General features: G+C 38.7%; 1 protein-coding gene across 1 annotated transcript in view; it reads right to left on the reverse strand.

The window, feature by feature from the left end:
- Window positions 1–20,815, reverse strand: part of DROSHA (drosha ribonuclease III) — a 72,257-nt gene that overhangs the window by 6,242 nt on the left and 45,200 nt on the right. Inside the window, exons 21-30 of the mRNA XM_084508077.1 lie at window positions 19,812–19,911; window positions 16,996–17,098; window positions 14,550–14,620; window positions 13,421–13,465; window positions 9,825–9,982; window positions 7,255–7,360; window positions 3,749–3,890; window positions 2,686–2,768; window positions 2,471–2,574; window positions 470–562 (exon numbers count right to left, since the gene is read on the reverse strand). Coding sequence (XP_084364203.1) covers window positions 470–562; window positions 2,471–2,574; window positions 2,686–2,768; window positions 3,749–3,890; window positions 7,255–7,360; window positions 9,825–9,982; window positions 13,421–13,465; window positions 14,550–14,620; window positions 16,996–17,098; window positions 19,812–19,911 — 1,005 coding nt within the window. The remainder of the gene's footprint in view (window positions 1–469; window positions 563–2,470; window positions 2,575–2,685; window positions 2,769–3,748; window positions 3,891–7,254; window positions 7,361–9,824; window positions 9,983–13,420; window positions 13,466–14,549; window positions 14,621–16,995; window positions 17,099–19,811; window positions 19,912–20,815) is intronic.

Raw genomic sequence — 20,815 nt, forward strand, 5'->3', positions numbered from 1 at the left:
AAATAGGAACAAAATTTGGTAGCGCAAAATGGGCTTACGGTTGAAGTCTTTGCAATTCTAGAAGCCAATCAAAAAACAACTAGAAATGGTAATATCAGAAAAAAGTTAAGAGCCTCACACCCCTACTTTGCCGGCTTAAGTTGAACAATAGTCTTGCAGTAAAGCCACAGATGAAGTTGCTATTTCCTGCAAGCTGTTCTGCAGTTTCCATTCTGAGAGCCACAAGTAGAGTATTATAGCGAGCCACCTTGTTCTTCAACACTAAAGACCCCAAAGTACACCAACTTCAAACCCTTCAGGTATTCCCAAAGCAGAAACTCATAATGACTTGAGGAAGGCTCCACAGTTTTCATCTTCTAAGGCCAACCAGACTCTTAGCTATCTTTGTGGTTGGCCATTTTGGACACCGCCACAGTCAAACTTCAACAATATGTGATTAATTAATTTATTTATTTTTTTTTTACTATACCTTGGGCCTTTACCACATCCTATTCTTTCCCCTTTGAAATAAACAGCTACTGTGTATGTCCTGGCATGAGATGGTCCCACTGTCTGTAGAGTCCTGAAATGAGAGACATGATTTATTCAGGCAGGAAGTATTAAAAAGCAGAACCTGTCAGTGGCACATACATCACCAAGCTCTCAGCCTGGTAAATACACTTAGTGGAACTAGCGCATAGCAAGGAGCAAGAGTTGAACGATGGCTGTACAAGTTACATTAACCCAGAGATTGCCAGGATGGTGCACATGCAATAAAAAGGAGCAATTTACATCAAATGCATACCACTTATATCGAGTATACTTAATTCTTCCGGGTTCAGTCAAGGAGCACTAGGAAAATTAAAACCTTAACCTATAGGCAAAAATGCACACTATGCATTTGTTTCAGCAAAGTGCTGAAACACTGAATACACTTGGAATAAAATCAGTTAAATTGCATGTGGCTGTGCAATTGCAAATAATCACACCAATATGATTGCATGCACTAAAATTTTAGTCCTTGAGAGTTGCACAGTTAGCAAGGACTTTATATTGAGCATAGTACACCTCTCCACATTGTGAATTATCACAGTAATTTTCCATCAGCTTTGAAAAGTTACAGTTTGTCACAAAAAAAACACCTTTCCATTTGAGCTAAAGTCTAGGACATGCATCAACAATCACCTACTGTGGAAAAAGATAATTCCCTAGACATACAATGAGTGTTTCTTTTGCTGTCTCTTCTTCCTGTCCCAAATCTCTGCCTGCTGTCAGCTTGAGTGCTGTCCACTACCTTGTTTCTTTTTGGAAGTAGTACCAATTTCACATCAACATTTAAAGTATCTCTGTGTGCTGTGTAACTAGCATGAGCAAATATAAGCAACCCCAAATTTAAAAGCAATACTTCTGACTGCACTGAAACAGAACCCCAGGAAAAGGTATTCAACCAGATAATAGCGAGATAACTAAGCTGTGCTACAGAAATCAATTTATCATCATAGCAAAACAAAATAAACATTTGTTATCTGATACCTAGTGGGTTTTTACAAGAATCAGACATCATTTATTTTGTATCTATCTCCCTCACACGAGATAAAGGTGAGCCCTCACAGAGGCCCTAAGGAGTCAGGTTTCCAGTGTATCAGTTACAGTGTTGAAACAATCCTATTTCTGAAGAGCACTGTTTCTCACTGAATCACTACATTTCATTGAAAACTTCACTTCCATACATGCGACAAATGAAGACTCACTCTTCATGTCTTTTTTTATATAATAATCCCAACAACACTAGCCTTGAACTTTCTTAGCCTCTCTCTCTTCTTTTGGGGGTTAACTTTGCACTCATCCCTGCATAATTGGGTGGATATGGATGCAGTATACAATCTTAAATTTCATTATTGCCTCCAAAGCAGCTAGTATGCTATTTTACAACTCTTCACAAAAGAGAAGTAAGGCCCATCCCATCCAGCTTCAGGTATACAGGAAGACAGATACAGGGTGAATTGCACAGTGAGCGTCCAACAACTGTTACCCTTCAAATGCATCCAGCTGTGGATTACCAACAACCTACGATCAGGGCATGTATCAAGGCATCTATGTTTCCACAGGGATGTAGAGAAATTTCATACTACTGAAAAATAGAATGGAGGTATTTTGACTTCATATCCAAACACCTACTGTTCGATTCATTCCATATAAAATACTCATTCCTTACATTAAAGGAGAAACAAATATAGAATGATGCCAATGAAATATTCCATCAAACATACATCAAACGTAATGTTTTCCTCTCAAACTGTAAAAGATAAAAATGCTTTATAATTCTGTAATGGTTTAAAACATCTAAAACTTGTAAAACAATAGTTCAACATTTTCCATTTTCAGACAGTGACTTGAAGGCTATGGGAAAAACAAGGTGAACAAATACATCTTCCTCCATATAAAATAAAGATTAATAATTAACTGGTAGCTGTAAGATGCTGGTTCTTACTTGTAAAGAGGAATGTCTGGTTCTTTTCCTTCAGTCCTGAGAGTCAAGCAGCATTGCTGAAGCTGAGATTTAGGGTCATTCCAATCTTGATTTAAAATGAACTCCTACAAGAAATTCACAAAGAAGATTACAGTTGAGAGATTGTGATATGAGTCCAAAACGCTGCGTGTTAAAATTCAGTAGTGGTAGGAATGTAGGAAACTGACTGGCCTTACCTTTAGCCGTGGAAAAAAGCATACATTCATGAAAGTGTGAACATATTCCAAATCTTTATCAATGTATAGGGCAGCAATAAAGGCTGGGGAGAAGGAGAAAAAAAAAAAGGTTCTGTCATTTATATCCACGGAGAATGTTAATGGCTTACACTTTTAGAAACAAATATTCCTGAGTACAGTAAAGACATACTGAATTATGTTTCACAGCAACGATCTGAGGAGGGTATTACTGTCTTGCACACAAAGAAAAAAATAAAGTTGACCAAGAGGCTAAATGACTTACCCAAATCCACTCAGTCATTTAAAGACTTTCACATTTTAACCAGCAAGCCATGGCTACTTAGTAATAAATTGCTGCCGGGTACTAAGAAAACATTTTATATCTAAATCACTACTGTTTGTGTGCAATTTCCATTTGCTAAGAGATCTTGGCAAAAGCCAAGGAAGTCTGGATGGCTCACAAAATATATCAAAATATACAAGATACAGATTAACTTTCTTTGCATAATATTGATCATTGTTTCCACTTCCTTTGGGGGAAAAAAAAAAGTAGCACACGCTTTCATAAACAGACAAACAAATCATTTAATTTCTGTGTAACTTTCCCTCTTGTGGAATGGCCATTTTGAAACCTCCTAAAGTGTAGTTAAATGAACCACAAAAATACTCACCTCCTGATGGTACAATGTTCTTCCCATAGTTCTCATAGTACCAAGAACATACTATTGAAACATTGCAACTGCTGTTAAACAGCTTGACTCAGTGACAAGTTTGAACTTCCAAGACATTCTTTTGACCCAGTCACCATGACCATCACGGCCATCATTTGTAACCCTACAGTTTTGTATCTGCAATTACACCTTCCTCGTGCTTGCATACAGACTTCAAAAATATAGGCTAGTGTTCAAAAATTTGGTGCGCAGAGGTATAGTCATAATTTACTTGAAAAAACAAATATACATTTTTAATAATGATCTGAGCAATTTCTGATGACTTTCATAAATAAGCCCTGAGGATAAGAAAGTTGCATAATCACTAAGCTGTTATAACCACGCTAACTCACATTCCAAGAGATCAGCCAAAGTCTTAGTTCGAAGAGCTACAGGTCTTTTCGTCTTGTCATTAGTGATGGCAAACTCTTGCATTCCCAGCTCTTCTGCCACTTTGGCCTGTGTCCTGTTGTTCACCAAAGAACTTCTCAACAGCTGCAAGAGAAAGAAGTTCCACTCAATGGTAACAATTAGCGATGCCAAACTATAAAAGGTAGGACGAGCTGGGGGGAGGTTTGTTTTATTTTTTAATCCTTGCTGCCTCTCACTTCTCAGTTTGAGAATGTTTTAGCACACCTCAAATGATTTATGTACACACGCATTTTCTACCACTGATTCTTCCCTTCTCACCAATTTATTCTCTAGATATATTCCTTCTATAGATAAGTCTTGCATTTACAATGCTTTTTCTTGTGAGATTCTTTGCATTCATATGCCATCTCTTCATCAGTCCTATACTTCTTCAACTGACCTACATTCTTCTAGTCCAGGTAACACACAAAGTTGTACACATTTATTCTACATAAAGTATAAATGTATATTTTGAAGCCTATAGAACAGTCCCCATTGTCCACTACATTACATCAGTGTAATGTAACTTTGCTCTACTGAAGGCACTATAGCTGAACTGATGTATCCCTGATGAAAATCTGGCTCTAACATTTTCAAGACATGACAATGTCCAGGACACCTGGTTTCCCAGCAGAGCTCCCTAAGAGCTTACTGACTGTAGGCAGATTGCTAAATTAGCAATCTGATCAGAACTCTGTCAAAGATACAACAATCTGGCACAGCCTAAAGGAGTATTTTGGTATTTCAGATTTTTGTTATATTTTCTGAACCCATGGCTAAGGTGAGCTTTGTGTTTGTGGATTTTAATTTTCTTCTTTAAATTAATATTTTAATAAATTGGGGGATATTCTGAGAAAAATGCCTCTCTTCCACAGCTTATATATAAACGAGAGCTGAGAAGCTGGATACAATGTTTTTACCTCTTTTGTCTTCCATATCACATTTGCACAGCTTATTAGATCCAAGTTATGTGCTACCTGGCTCCAGAACGTCAACTGAGCTTATGAAAATCAAGATTTATTCACTGCACTTGATACTTCATCTCTGACAACAGATAAATAAAGAACAATATGTTCATAATTTGTCTGGCAATGATGTATGAAGCAGATACTTGCAACTTGATCTTCATAAACTAGGCAGACTGCAGAAAGGATTACTACCAGCCTTCCTAACCTGTGCTTAAACTCATCTTCTACTTGTTCCTTTCCAAAAGCCTTTTTTTTTTTTTTTTCCCATAAGATACTCTTCCCAACCAAATCCTAACTCCAACATGCAAGCTATGCATGTATCATGTGATGATGCAGTATCATGTAAGGAAAATCCATTTATTGCAATGGGAGAAGTAGGATTTCTTTTGCTGTATTTGCAGAGTCTTTATTTTGACAGGACCCACATCCACTATTAGCACTATCATAAGTGAGCCACATACAAACTACATAGCAAATTAGAGATGGCAAGAACCACTTACCCATTCACCACTGTGGTTCTCAACTTATGCCATAGTAAACCTTGCTTCTTTTATAAGTGGAATCTAGCAAGAAGCTCAATTCCTCTTTGCAATATAGTGAGGATCTCAATTCTAATCAAAACTGAGTTGGTTTTCTTCCACTTTCACGCAGCATACTGCTACCCATGACTGTAGCATAAGTTAGCACTGGGGAAGCATCTTCCAGTAGCCAACAAAATTTCATTCTATTTTTTGGCAGATTATTTTGCTATCTCAAAACATGCATACAAGATTACGTTCTCCTTTCCTTGTTCTTACACATACTTAATTTACAGACCTCTCTTCACAAGTAATCACACTGGGAAGCCACTGCATTGCCAGTCAAGTGGTATCTTTCCATCCTTTACCAATGTTGTCTTCAACAGATACCACCCACCTAATGCTCCATTATTATTTCCAAACATCTCAAGTCAAGAGGAGAAAGAACCCAGAGTTTGCTGTTTCTCTTCAGGTCCTACATCAGTCTCCCTCCACCTCACAAGTCTCATTTCATTTGCCCTCGTATTTAAGAGACATTCAAAGACTATTTTCTTTTCCACTGCATGCACATCCCCAGAATTTAAATTTTATTCTAGGCATTGCCTACCTCTGTGTCATAATGTATTTTCAGCATCCATTCCACTCTTTGTAGTTTCCCCTAAATCTTGGACAATGTGCAGCTTGTTCTACTTGCCAACTCACTTATCATTAAATTAAGCAACACAGTGATGTTCTGATCGTTGTTTTGAGTATTTATACCCATTAATAGCAACACTTTATGTCCTTCCTGCCAAATATTTTTGGAAGACTTATCTTACTATAACAACACTGATGCATATGTTCTTAAAAGTCACCTACAAAGGAAAACAACGCCAGTCTTGGATTTCTGCCTTATGCTTTTGTTTCTTCTGTAAAGAATTAATATGACAAGGTCCCTTTTAATTTTTACATCAGAAGTTCAGGCTTCATCAACTGCTTCTCCTGAATGGTGCAGAAGAATTCACACAAACATAAATGACACTTGAGAAATGGTGAGGGAAAATGAAAATGACTTAATTAGAGCACATACTTCGTCTTTTTTGTAAACACCTAAGTGGTATTTTCTTCAAAACGCACTGCCTGTCAGATACTTATCAGCACCATCCCTTCACTGATTTGCAAAATCCACTCTCAGTAGCTAAGAAATCTATAGTGTTACTTTCTAATCTGAACTAGAGAACTTGACATATATTCTTAATACATGTATCACTTTTTTATTTCAATCATCAAGACTTGAAAACTAAGAAAAATTTAGCAAGCCTAAGAAAAACATCTTCCTCTCATACTGCCTAGCTGCAGTACTAAAGAAATCAGTCAATCAGGAAACCATTACATATATTACAACCCTACATCTAAAGTAATATAAGTAACTGAAAAATCCCCAGACTAGGTTGTTCAGAGCATGAACAAGAAATGCTGAAAAGTTACCATAATCAGCAATAGCTGACTAACAATATTAAAACTAAATTCAGAAGTTATTATAGGGGCTTCAAATTAAAAGCAATAAGAAAACATCGTAAAATAGATTGTAAAAATTTCCTGTCTTGAAAGATAACCCTGCCTGGTTTTGGGTTCAAAGGGTTAGAAGTCATGAATAAAACCCATGTGATGTGCCTGTTTAAATAAATGGTTTGAAACACCTGTCATTAAACATGAACTAGTCTTATCTCCCAAGTTTGTAACTGACGTCCTTAAAATTATTGATCCATTTCACAGGCAACAAAAATTATTGCACTGGGCTCACAAATCACCTTTTCCTATTCATTGCAGAGCTCGTGACTTAAAATTAACAGTCTTATTAAGAGCAGTGGTTGCTCAGGCCTCTTTTATTAATCAAATCCAGAACAATTCACTAGCGGCTCCCGTAATTTCAGTCTGCATCCCACACTTGCTCTCTCAGAGCATGATTGATGGCAGTCTTACCGTTAAGTGCCCTTCATGATGATCAGGGAAATGTATGAATAAATACTCTGTGGCTACCAGCTGCATTATGGAGTCACCCAGGAATTCCATCCTCTGATTGTGGCCTCTGAAAAATGAGACATCAATGCAGCAAAATCAATAAGCACTCAGGAAGGAAAAAACAAAACCAGCATGCACACACAAATTAAAATAAAGAGTGATCTGAAAGTGAGCTTCACTCATTTTTGAATACACTTAAGACAAATTTCCAGAGTTAACTAGGTGAGATGAAAACACAACAAACTGTTGTAATACTGACTTTGAGCAGGAAAGCAAATCAAAGTAGCTACAGATAAACATGGTTTTTAGATCACAGATCTAGGACTAATTGAAGACCAGTTGAAATCAGGTTTGTGATGGGTTAAGGTCTCTACCTGTAGCTTCTTAAAAACAAGCAAACTATTGAATCACAGAATGCTTTGGGTTGGAAGGGATCCTTAAGGATCATCCAGTTCCAACCCCCTTGTCACGGGCAGGGACACCTCCCACCAGACCAGGTTGCCCAAAGCCTCATCCGACCTGGCCTTGAACACCTCCAGGGATGGGGCATCCACAGCTTCTCTGGGCAACCTGTGCCAGGGCATCACCACTCTTGAGTGAAGAATTCCTTCCTAATATCTAATCTAAATCTACCCTCTTTTAGTTTAAAGTCCTTTGTCCCATCACTACACTCTGTGATAGCTTTCCCTCTACATTCTCTCTCCAGCTTTCCGTAGGCCTCCTTTAGGTACTGGAAGGCCACAATAAGGTCTTCCCAGAGCCCTCTCTTCTCCAGGCTGAACAACCCCAACTCTCTGAGCCTGTTTTTCATAGGAGAGGTGATCCAGCCCTTTGGTCATCCCCATGGCCCTCCTCTGGGCTCACTCCAACAGGTCCACATCCATCTTATGTAATTTTATGTTAGGGGAGCCCAGAGCTGAACGCAGGATTCAAGGTAGGGTCTCACAAGGGTAGAGCAGAAAAATCCCCTCACCCTGCTGACCACACTTTTTTTTGATGTATACAATGTACATGGATACGGTTGGCTTTCTAGGCTTAAGTGCACATTGCTGGCTCATGTTGATCTTCTGACCAACCATCACCCCCAGGTCCTTCTCAGGGCTGCTCTCAATCCATTCTCTGCCCAGCCTGTATTTGTGCTTTGGATTGCCTCAACCCAGATGCAGGACCTTGCACTTGGCCTTCTTGAACTCTATGAGGTTCACACGGGCCCACTTCTCAAGCCTGCTACGTCCCTCTGGATGGCATCCCTTCCCTCCAACATGCTGACTGTACCACACAGCTTGGTGTCATCAGCAAACTTGCTGAGGGTGCACTCAATCCCACTGTGCACGTAGCTAACAAAGATATTAAACGGTGCCAGTCCCAGTATTGACCCTTGAGGAATGCCACTCACTGGTCTCCACCTGGACATTGAACTGCTGACTGCAACACTGAGTGTGACCATCCAAACTATTCCTTATCCACTGAGTGGTCTGTTCACCAAATCCATTTCTCTCCAATTCAGAGACAAGGATGTTGTGTGGGACTGTCAAATGCTTTGCACAAGTCCAGGTAGATGACATCAATTGCTCTTCCCTTACCCACCAATGCTGTAACCCCATCATAGAAGGCCATGTGTCAGGCACGATTTGCCCTTAGTGAAGCCACGCTGGTTGTCACCAGTCACCTCCTTATTCTCCATCCTTAGCATAGTTTCCAGGAGGATCTGCTCCATGATCTTGCCGGGTATGGAGGGAGACTGACTGGCCTGTAACTCCCCAGGTCTTCCTTTTTTTTTTTTTTTTTTTTTTTTCCTTTTTAAAAATGTGTTTCCCCTCTTCCAGTCAGTAGGAACTTCAGATTGCCATGACTTCTCAAATACAACAGACAGTGGCTTAGCAGCTTCATCTGCCAGTTCCCTCAGGACCAGCGGATGAGCCTCATCTGGTCCCATGGACTTGTGCACCTTCAGGTTCCTTAGATGGTCTTGAACCTGATCTTCTCCTACAATGGGCTATACTTGCAGTGATTTCAATAGAGAAAGATCTGTCCATTCACAAGAAATAAAAGGATCAGGGTTTACACCCATGTTCGATCCTGGACTGGATATGCACTGGTACAACACTATTTTCTTTATTACATGGTCTGGCAGCTCTAGTCAGAGACCCAAGCCTACTGTGTGTTTAGGTGCTGTACACACAATATAACACAAGGGCTGTAGCTGCACCAAAAAAACATGACTTTTTTCCTCTGCCCAGATGTACCTTCAGGAGTGTTTTGCTACAGTGTCAAGAATGTTGTCCCAAAGTCAATGATGCAGGAAGCTCAGAAGATACACCAGGATGGTTCTTTAACACACGTAACTCCCAAGTTATCCACTATTGACTACTGTCAGAGACAGGACACCAAGACACACAGGCTGACAAACATAGCTATTCTCTCTTCTGAAGAAGAGATAGAACATCTAGAGTTTGTTTGCAAACAAAGCAATTTGGGATATTAACAGCAGGGCCAACAGAGCTATACAAGGATTCTTGCCACATACTCACAGAGTCAGGTGGTTAAAGCCTACTGTCCTCAGAGTGAACGCACGTGCTAGAAGCCGAACATGAGTAAAGATGACTCCAATTGCCTCCTCAAACTCCGTAAGCTTTTGAAGAACTGGAGATGTCTCAATGAGTTGCCTGTCAGTATTAGACTCCTGCAGCTGTAAATAAAATGAAGAGCGAGTAAAGACAAACTGGTACTATTTCAGAACTTTTCAGAAAAAAAAAGAAAACATTCTGTAAACCAAGGGCAAAGAACACAGTGAACAAGTCATTTTGTGAACAGCAGAACTGAGAAAATCCAGTTTCCTCTGGCTTTTTTACTTGGATATTTACTATGCAAAGAAAACGTGAGGTCAGATGAATGTGTTTTGGCTTCTTTTTCTTTTAAAAACACTTAAGGTGTTTATAACACATTGCTTATATGGTCTTGTCTCATGTCAATAGCATGTGCTACTTATCTTCATAAAATGTATAAAATTGTGTCAGATCTCTGATGTTAAGAAATTGCAATTGAACAACAAATTCAAAAATTAATAGAATATGGCTGTCACACCACGCATCAAGATGAGAAAATACTAATCTATTTCTCTCGCTCGAGTATCAAAAATGAAGAACACTTCATATACAAAATTCATAAGGACACAATAACATCAGAAAATTAAAACGATCACTTAGGTCAGTATCTGTCCTTATCAGTTTCTTGTCTAACATCTTTGACGTAGGAACACTAAAATGACTTTCTGGAGTTGGAAAATGACTTAGGCAATTTCTCCAGTCACTCTGGGCATTTGTCTTGTATAACAACGTCTAAGAGAAGGCATCCAAATGATGCCTAAAGGAAAAGCAATAATAATGCAAGTATATTAAGGACTTTCCTGATAACTATTTAATCCTCCAACTATCAATGGACTGCCCAAGTTCTATGCTGTTTAGGTATACTTAGTAACCCACAATGGGTTGTGCAAGTCCTCTTCCACAAGCTTGACTCATTGTCACATACAAGCTTTCAGTATCCCCAGAAATGTTCATCAACAAGTTCCACAAATCTGCTGATTTTATTTTTTTTTCCTAAAGAACCAGGTTGGTTCAAACTTGGGTATCAAGTTTTCTTTTTGATTATTCCTATGGCTTATACTGGAACAGGCAATTGGTTAACTGTTTGTCTACTTATGTTTTGGACATGTCTGTTCCAGGCCTTGCCTTTCCATCAGGCCCCATCCCTGGAGGTGCTCAAGGCCAGGCTGGACTGGGCTTTGAACAACCTGGTCTGGTGGGAGGTGTCCCTGCCCATGGCAGGGGGCTGGAATCCCCCGGGTGATCTTTTAAGGTTCCTTCCAACCCAAACCATTCTGTGATCATCTCTTTTCCAGCCTGAAGATCACTAACTTACTTGCTTTCCTTCCATCACTAACTTACTTGCTTTCCTTCCAAGAGAAGCTTTGATCCTTTCTAGGATATCTTTGTTGCCTCTACTTCTTTCTTCCCACCACCTCTTATATTTCTAGTGTATCATTGTCAAAATGCGAGGCAGAACAGCACATAATATTCAAGGTGTACACACAAGCCACATGTTTTTTGAAGTGGCATTATAATATTTTTTTGTTTATTCTGTCCTTTTTCTATTAATTGATAACCTTCAGTTGGTCTTTTTTGAAACACTGAGCTTTCACCCTATGTCTTCACAAGGCTACATATCCCAGCACTGAAATCCCCTTTTTGATGATTATGGTCAGATTGGAGTTCAGTTGCATGTGGAGCTGGGACTGTTTTTTTTTTGCTTCCTTATGTGAAGCCCTTTATATTTACCTACATGGTATTTTGTTCTTTTTCACTTCATAGCTATTCACTCTTGAATTCTCACTGTCAGACTGCAATTCTTCAGCCTCCTGTTGTCCCTGCAACCCTGAATAATTTGGTGTTGTCAAACTGCCACCTCACTGCTCCACCTCCTCCCTAAGGTGGAGATGTGAACAGCCTGTATTTCAGCAAAGATACCTAGGGAAATCCACTGATGATTTCCAATCCCTGTAAGATATGGAGATTTCTACTCCTTCTGTTTCTTATGTTTCAGCTATTTCTTTAAATCTTTGTCGGACTGACAATATTCACTTTTTTGTTGTTTTGTTTTTTGTCCCATTTTACTTAATGTCTATTTTTCTTAATCACATTTTCCACTGATTTGACTAAATCAAATGACAGGGTTACAGACCTTCCAGTTCTCTACATCTCACCCAGAGCTATTATTGTTTATTTTAAATCAGAACCTAATTTGCCATATTGTTAGAGACACTTAATAAAAAATTAAATTGCCACTTGTCAGGCTAGCTGTACCCAAGGTGCAACTTAGGAGGCCTGTGCCTCCCCTTCCTGGCAAGCAGAGAGTTAGGACAGCTTCTGAGACATGGAAGAAAGAACACTTTCATCAGAGCAGTCAGGATAGGGGTAACAAATGACAAGCATATATAGTCTCCAATATCATACACAGATAGACAGATTGGAGATTATCTAGCAGGATATATAGTCACCAGCTCTATAAGCAGAGTCCAAGCCTTCTCTATGAAAACAGAGACAAAGGATAAAAACTAAAATCAAAAATAAAGAAATTCAGAATAAAACTTTTCTTGGGAACTTGTGCCACCACTGAGGATAATTGGTGCTGAATTGTGGAAGACCTTCCCACCAACATTCTTTTCTGTTTAGTTCTGTCTTACACCCACAAAGAGTTGGTTTTAAAATGCTTCAGGTGCACTGATTTGTTACTGAAGATTTTGCCTAAGTAACCATTGCAAAAATCTGTAAATCTGTCTGCAACATTTCAGATGGAAGCCTCAGAGTGACCTGCTGAAGGGTGTGCTCACAAGTTTCAAAGGAGTCAAACCGACTGCACAAAACATCAGAGATTTGGTTGGACAAAAGAAACACTCTTAGATGTTTGTATGATCCTGAAAACTTTACTGACTGCATCACAACTTGGATACAGCTATCCTTGCAGCACTCCTGCACCCTTGGAAGACGTGAACATAGGAAGCTACAATGCAGTTCTCTCAGCTTCCAAACTTGTAAACTAACCACTGGTGGACCTCACAAATACATAAAAGAAAAAATAGTTTTCAGACACCTTCATACTTTCAGTGGTCAGCTATTAAAGCTACAACAACCACTGAAGGAACCATGCCGTCATTGAACAACAAAAATCAGCATCACACTCTTAGGCCATTTAACTAATGTGACTTTCAACTATTAAAGTTCCAGTCTTAATTTCAGGTTAAGAAAACAGGTACAAAGACTGTTTTTGTAACCTTTCCCTGCCCCTAGCTTCCAGAAGATAACAGGAAGATGCCAGAACATTACCTCTCACTAGATTTATCATATGAAAAGCACAGTTATATATATAACATGAACCAAAGAAAGGTGAATGATTAATCCTGAGAGAGGCATAGATTCATTATTTATCAAAAAATCAAAGGCAAATACGTACACTCCTCTGGCTACTTTTTAGAAAATTTTCTGAGATGTCACTACAGTGGAAACCTATGGAAAAGCATCCTTAGAAATAAAACAGCTATGAAATTTATTACAGAAAGGGATACACTTACTTGGAGTGGGTGCAGTGGATAATTAAGCCATACATCCCGCAGGTCCTGCAAACATTGAGAGATGCCTTTAATGCTCAAGGGAGTCATTTAACAAATTCCACAGTACTAAATAAAATGTCATTACTTGAAATACTGAACTATTTCAGATGCTGACTCTGCTTATTGCAAATTCAATAGTGCTGGCAAACTAATTTTTAAAATCGTGTATTTGCTGTTCAAACTGCCTGTACTTCTCCCAATTAGCTTGTGTCAAAGAGGTGGAAAAATCCTTGAACCATATAGAAAGTGGTTAAAGGGAAAAAGATTTTTTTAGGCCTCAGGTCTAACTTTATTTGCACTCCTCAGTAGCAAGTTTGATTTAACCAAAAGTGAGAACTAAAATGAAGAAAAACCTTGTACTCTTGCTTTTCACACAGGTTTCCTTCATTATTTGCTGCCTGGTGCCTGTAAGCATGAGTGACAATAGGCTTCAAAATACTTCTATTTCTAATAAACTTTGTCATTTCACAGACTCAGACTTTCAGGATGGAGAAGACTGATTCATCCCATAACTACTGCTACATGTATTATTCCAACAGAACTTACTGGTTACTTTTCTTAGCCATTATACAGGATAAATGCTAATTAACTGCGATCTAGGATAAAATATGTAGGAATGGATCAGACTAATTAAGCAATTTGGTAAATGTTGGATGAAATCCCCTGTAATTTGTTAAGGTTTCTAAAACTTCTGGGCGTTCTATGATACTACAACTTATGATACAGCAACAGTCACTTGAAATGTGCATACTTTCGCCAAAGCACGCCATCTGGACCCACAGCACCTACCTCTTGTCAGAATAACACTCTGCATGGAAGCCTGCAGGTTTCCCACTCTACACTCCCTTCCCTACCTAATCCAACCAACAAACAGCACACCTGAGTGAACACCATAATTTTTTTTTGCCTGAACCAATGCAGCTTGCTTTCCTAAACACTCTATGTTACATTCAGTTTCCAGGAATTAAGTACCACAGGTGTCTTCCTGTTCATGTGTGATTCTCAGGTAAAACAATGGGCAAGGAGACAAGTTCTGAGATGTCCTCAGTTATTTTCTAAAATGTAAGGCAAATCAAAAATACATAAATACCTTGTCATTGAAGAGCAAACGTCCAAATAATTGTTTGGCCTCTTCTAGGCTCCCTTCTAGATAAACAGCTCCTACATGAGTAAAACAGTATGTTCAAGTGCAACAATACATTAGTTCTTAGAAGTTTATTAAGTACAAGTTACTCAAAGATCTCCACTGCCTTTACTTCCAATAAATTTATTTAAAAGCACGCTGTGTTAATAATCAAAATAGAATATCAGTTTTTGAGAAATCTAAAGCACATTAAACATGAGCATAAATCAACAGTTGTAAAATGCACAGAAAAAGCTGACACTTAATTCAGTGACAGAAAATGACACACCCAACAAGCAAAGTTTAAGCAAATTAGGCTAGAAGCAATCTATTTCTAAAAGTAGTTTCCAGTTTTCCAGCAATCTATACCGTATATATATTCAATAACTGTCACTGTCTACATTTTAATAGCCAGCAAATAGTTTATATTTATTCTGCACTTTCAACATTATATTCTGCATATAAATGTCAGAACTATTTCAAACCTCAGTGCCTCCTTAGGATCATAACATTATCTCCCTTAACTGCAACTCTCTCTACTTCCAGAGATTAGTTGTACAAATATATATATTTTAACTGCATATGCAGCCCTCACTAGCCCTCCACCTGCCCATTAGTAACAAATTGCAAAATCTGTGTTAGAAGATTAGGCTTTTGGTATACCATATGCACTCTGTCTGCACAGGCACTTTTAAAATTCAATATCAGCACTTTGTTCCTTGATTATCTTTATAGAAAAGCTTCTGAAAACCTCAAGTTAGTCCTTGTACACACATCTGTATAAAAGCAAAGGGAATACACAGCTACATGAAGAGTACAGAGCAAGGAAGTCAATGTTCCCACATAAAGGGAGAACACTCTGCATTGCTCTGCTTCCACCCCCACCCCCCCCTTTTTAATGCTCTCAGGTCAACTACTGTCTTTGGACTCTTTGGAGAATGGTTTTGGGGTTTATAAGAGCATCTTGCCAGAGGCATGTTGACAGCACTGAATTTTAAGCAGGTCCTAGGCAGTCTGCTTACAGTTTTGCTTATTATTTTCATCACAGGGAAAAAACACCAGACTTCTGGAAGGGTTCTCAAATAGGAGCTCCAGAGCCCACATACATTTTTACAGTCCCTTTACAAGTTCCCAGATTTTAGCTATGGCCCTGACAATGCCTTACTGCTCAATTAACTTCATGAACAACTTGATATTGGATTTAAACAGCAATCCTGCTCTCAGAAAATCTCAATGCCTGCCAAATAGTCCTCATCACCGTATCCCAGGCAGGCTGAAGTATACGAATGAAGCCACAGATACATATCTAGTATTCCTCTCCTTTTTTAAATTAATTTTTTATTATTTATTTTTTAAGATCAAAACACTCAAAGAAAGCAAAATAGAGTTAGAAACACAACTCCTGTTTCTTGATAAGATGAAATGCAATTTGGCCCAAGGCAGAACACACAGAACTTGCCATCTAAGCCAGCTGTGATCTGTTTTTTCAAGCAGAACAAAGAGCTTTAGGATCCTGTATGGAATATAAAGACCTGGAACACGGCTAAGCCATTTCTATAGTTCATATCACATACAGCACATTTGTATGAATACGAAGACAAATCAGTGAAGTTTAAATTGTTTCATGTATTCAAACAAAGATTTAGAAAATGATGCTATTTAAAATGGATTTCATATGGATGTAATGGATCAGACTTCCTCCTTTCTGCTTGCTGATTTTGGTAACTTGTCAGGTCTTCCTGACCTCTCCCATGTAAACTTATTCACTAGCAGAACCAGTCACTGATCAGCATGCTAGTGCCCAGCAGCAAAATTGACACAGCTTCCCTTTATCCTCAGCCAGTGAGTTTTGGGAGCTTTATGACATAAGTCATGGCATATTGCCATGCCTTTTTTTTTTTATTATTATTACTTGGAAGGAAAATAAAAAGACCAAAAAGATTTACTTGGCAAATGTCACATTTAACCCACAGGATAATGTCACCTGGGCAGAGAGAAAGTGGGCTGGTGCACTCTGAAAGCAAGTCATGGATGAAAATTCAGGGCTGACATGGGACCCCCCCATTACTAGTGGAAGCAGTGAGCCTCCAATTTTCTTGCCAGGCCACGGTGAACAAGCTGCTCCTGCCCAGAGGACTACATGTGGCAGGCCACAGCATGCATGAGGAGTGAAATCCTCCAGCGATGGGTGGAAGTGCCATACCACAATATGAAACAGGTGCAAGATTTTTCATTGTAAGGCTGCATATTCATCATGTCATACACATGGAGCATGTACAGGAAATGGGAAGAAACAGCGGAAAATGAATAAGCTTTATCACCTACTCTTAGTAGCACTACTCAGCACAGACCTATGTGTTATGCGGACATTAAAACACAGCTGTTTGTGCATACACAAACACACGTGGTTTACCTATCAGGGCTTCAAAGCAGTTGGCCATGGCATGGCGGAGATCCGATTCCCTGCAAAGGTCTGGACCATGGGCATAAAGCATGAATCGATCTAGTTCCAGCTTCTGCAGAATGTGAAAAGAGTTAAAGCCATGGTTATAGAAGTACAAGTTCTAGTCACTAGAACTCAATTACACCACTGCGATGCAGCAACTGGATTTGAGGGAACGTTAAAGCTGTTCTCCACAGTTTCAGTTCAGACATTGGCTTTAAGTTTAAAATTAGAACACTTTAATTGTTTTCTAGAGGCAAGCAGCTACAGTGTAATACTGTGGGAAAGCTAGGAATTATCAAACCAAAGATTCAAGGGAAGACAGATCAAAACAAGTTACTAGTTAAATTTAGGAAGGAATTCAAGAGGAGGGCTGAGGGTGTGACAGAAAAACAGCCTGCTATCAGATGGATGTAAGTGTGCCCTGTCTCTTGCTGGTAGTTTGCCCTCATGTGCTTTGCCTTCAGAAATGCTGAAGCAGCAATCAAAGGGAGGGGAGTTAACGCTGAGGAAAAAGATTACTCCTACGAGAAGAGAACAAAGCAAGACAGTGAGTTACAGGAACTCTGACAGACACAATCCAGTAAACATCTGACTTTATCCTTTATGAGTTTCAACAGGTGGTAATACCAAAAGCCTCTGCTCACTGAAAGCAGAACTGATATTTTAATCTGCAGTGCCACCTAGCTTTCTTTTCCCTTTCAACTGTGAATCATTAACATTCATTTTTAAGCCATATTTCTGCTTGCCAGTCAGAACCTAAGGTAGTGAGTCAGATGCATCATATAATGTATGATAATTCTGCTATAGAAATGCAGGCAAGAGCTACTAGGTTCTCTTTTTGTATTCATCTTTTTGACACAAAACCATTATTGAGATTTTTAAGGAAGAAATTTGCACATCTTGCAAAATTTGTATGAGAATAGGTTCTTCCCAAATGGGCGTAAGTTGCTACTGACCAATTTCTCATTAACTTTCAACTTCATCTTCCCAGAGTATATTTAAGAGGTAAAAGTAGAGAAACTAAGGTATTTGAGATGTGAGGCTTAGACATCTCAATTTGAAAAAAGGAGTCTTCCATTTTCAATGTGTGAGAACATATTCACAGCTCCAGAACAAAGGACAATACCACTTACCACTTTATCCAGTGCAGGGAACACTCGTTAGTTAACATCGAAGTGGAATATTGTTTTACTACAAATTTAAACTTTAGATTTTTTTCATTTGTTTGCATTAACTCTTTTCTCCAATGTCTTAGCTTCATTTCCATTGCTTGCATTCAGTATATTTTGCACATGCTTTACATCTCATTTCTGATCAAGACGTGGCTCAGACTGTTTTTAAAATTGCTACCACATTATCTCTTAGAAGCCACAGAAATTTATCCTTTGATCCTCAATTAAAACAGCATTCCACATGCCCAAGAGAACTTAAGGAGTTGAGAAATTTTTTGAGAAAGTAAACTGCGTGCAACATGGCACTGCATGGGGTTAATTAAGGGGCATGAAACCAGGATGGTCATATAAGATATACAAGAGGAAAAAAAGGGTAAGTTAGGAAATCAGGAATGTATAGATATCTAGTACTTACTTTCTATCTAATAGAGTTTAAAAAATGTTGCAATACATTTTCAAAGATAGTCCATTTAGAATAGTAAGTATAGTGGAAAGAGCTGGAAGAATATATAAACTTAACTGATTCAGACTTTAAAAAATAAAGTAAATTCAGCGTCAGACAGTTCAATATTGTATTTAAAAACAAAGCCCCAGTTGAAATGTTTTTCAATCAATTCATGCCTATCTAAATCATTAAAGAAAGCTTTGTAGGAAAATGATTTTGTTCATTCCCTACCTTACACTTCTCCAGAGGATTCGGCAAAAAGGCATGTTAGAAATCATGCAGTTTTTGCCAAAATCTCAAGACTGTATATGCTTGTTTAAATTATCGCATGAGTATGAACAGACAAGATTAAGAGAGACTTGAAAATCATCAGCAATACACAGTGGGGTGGTCGTGGGAGATGCACGCGCACGTGCATGGCCTAATACATTATACTGGCAAGCCTCAGACCATTTTTTAAAAAAATATGTTAACAATCAAATCTGAATAAGGGAATACCAAATTATCTATGAACATAGACTTAATGAGCTTTGTATATCATATTCCCACCTCCAGTATCACGCAGGAATACAAAAAGCTCCTGTCATTCACAGAATTAAATAAAATAAAAATCAGAGGCATCTCAATTTTTCCCATGATGTAACGCTACTTTTCACCAAAAGACTTTTTAACATTTCGCTCTTTCACAGTTCACAGAAAGTTTGAAGGTAACTGCTTAGGTTAGGGAGTGGATGAAACAAACTCCCCTACCACCACCCCTCCACTGTCTCTACAGCCTGCTGCCATCTTCTACCTTAATGCTCCATCCCACAGTCCCTTTAAAGTAAACCAATTTTACTTCCCTTCTACTATCAATCTCAACATCTATGTTATTTAAAGTTAAATATAGAGGCACCTTCACCATAAGCATCCTAAAAACCTAATCTTCTGCTGGCAAAAATGACCCAACTATTTTTCTTAAAAACCTGCTCTGGAGGTAACACCAAGCCCTACTTCATCTCTAAAATAACTTACAAATTAAAAAAAGCTCCTGTACCCTAAATTCTGTGCACAAAACATGATAAAGGCTGATGTTTGAAGCAGACAGATCCCTCAAGAAGCTACTCATGCACTAATAGTCTCACACATGGGTTTCAGCTACAGACACATAAAGCATAGGGGTGTACCTTAGCCAGCATGGCCAGATGTTGGTTCTGAACGATGGCGGTGCGGTATGTAGCTAGTCCTCCTTCCTCCAGAGTGGGAAACAGGTAGTACAAGTGGACACTGGCAAAACAAAATGAAGATGCTGTCAGCATTTGGTTAAAGATGAACTGACGTACGTCTCTATGGAACACCGCCTTCCCATCAGATCCTAGCTGGTAATGGGTCCCTTCCCAAGGTAGAAGATCAGCTTGAAGGTAAGGAAACAATCAAGGATTAAAACAGTTCTCAATAATATTGTCTGGGTAGCACGGGAAGCAGGGGAGAATGAGTGCTGCTTCTTTACTGGGCAGCACATAATTTCTAAACCCCTGCAGTGACAGGCAGTTCCCTTATCTGAAGGCATCTACCAACAGCAAAAGTGTTACCTGGAGGATGCTGAGCAATAAAAGCAGGGGAGAACCATCTGGCTTGAACTCTGTGCCACAGGTACACCACAGTGCTTTACGATGATATTATTCAGCCTGGACCACCACTTGGGATTTATTTAGTTTTTTAATTAATTAACTTATTTATTTTTACAGTACTTTAGAAAATAATTGCTCTTAAATGCCAATAAAAATAGTCTGTTTAAAAACAACATTACCAAACAGATGCTAACAGAGCCAAAGAACAAGAATCAACAGTCTGTATTTATCAAATGCGTGAAGTCATTAATACCACAAACAGAGAGAAAATGAGTTAAAGTCACAGGCTTTCAACTGCTGTTAATGATATTTATCATTGTGAAAGTAATATACTTTATTAGTAAACAAGAATTCAATGAGACAACCAAGACTTGAGTAAAGGATAAATGACACTGACTAGCTCTATATGGCTATATACCTATGGGTTCTATGGCCACATCAAGAAAAGTTGAAGAGGGTTTTCAGAACCCCACAACTGGATTGCACTGGTAAGAGAGCGCTAATTATTAAAATACTTATTAATCCACTACAAAGGGGAAAAATCTGCAGGTGGAAACAGG

This window comes from Aythya ferina (genome assembly GCF_964211825.1).
Source record: "Aythya ferina genome assembly, chromosome: 2".
Lineage (NCBI taxonomy): Eukaryota > Metazoa > Chordata > Aves > Anseriformes > Anatidae > Aythya > Aythya ferina.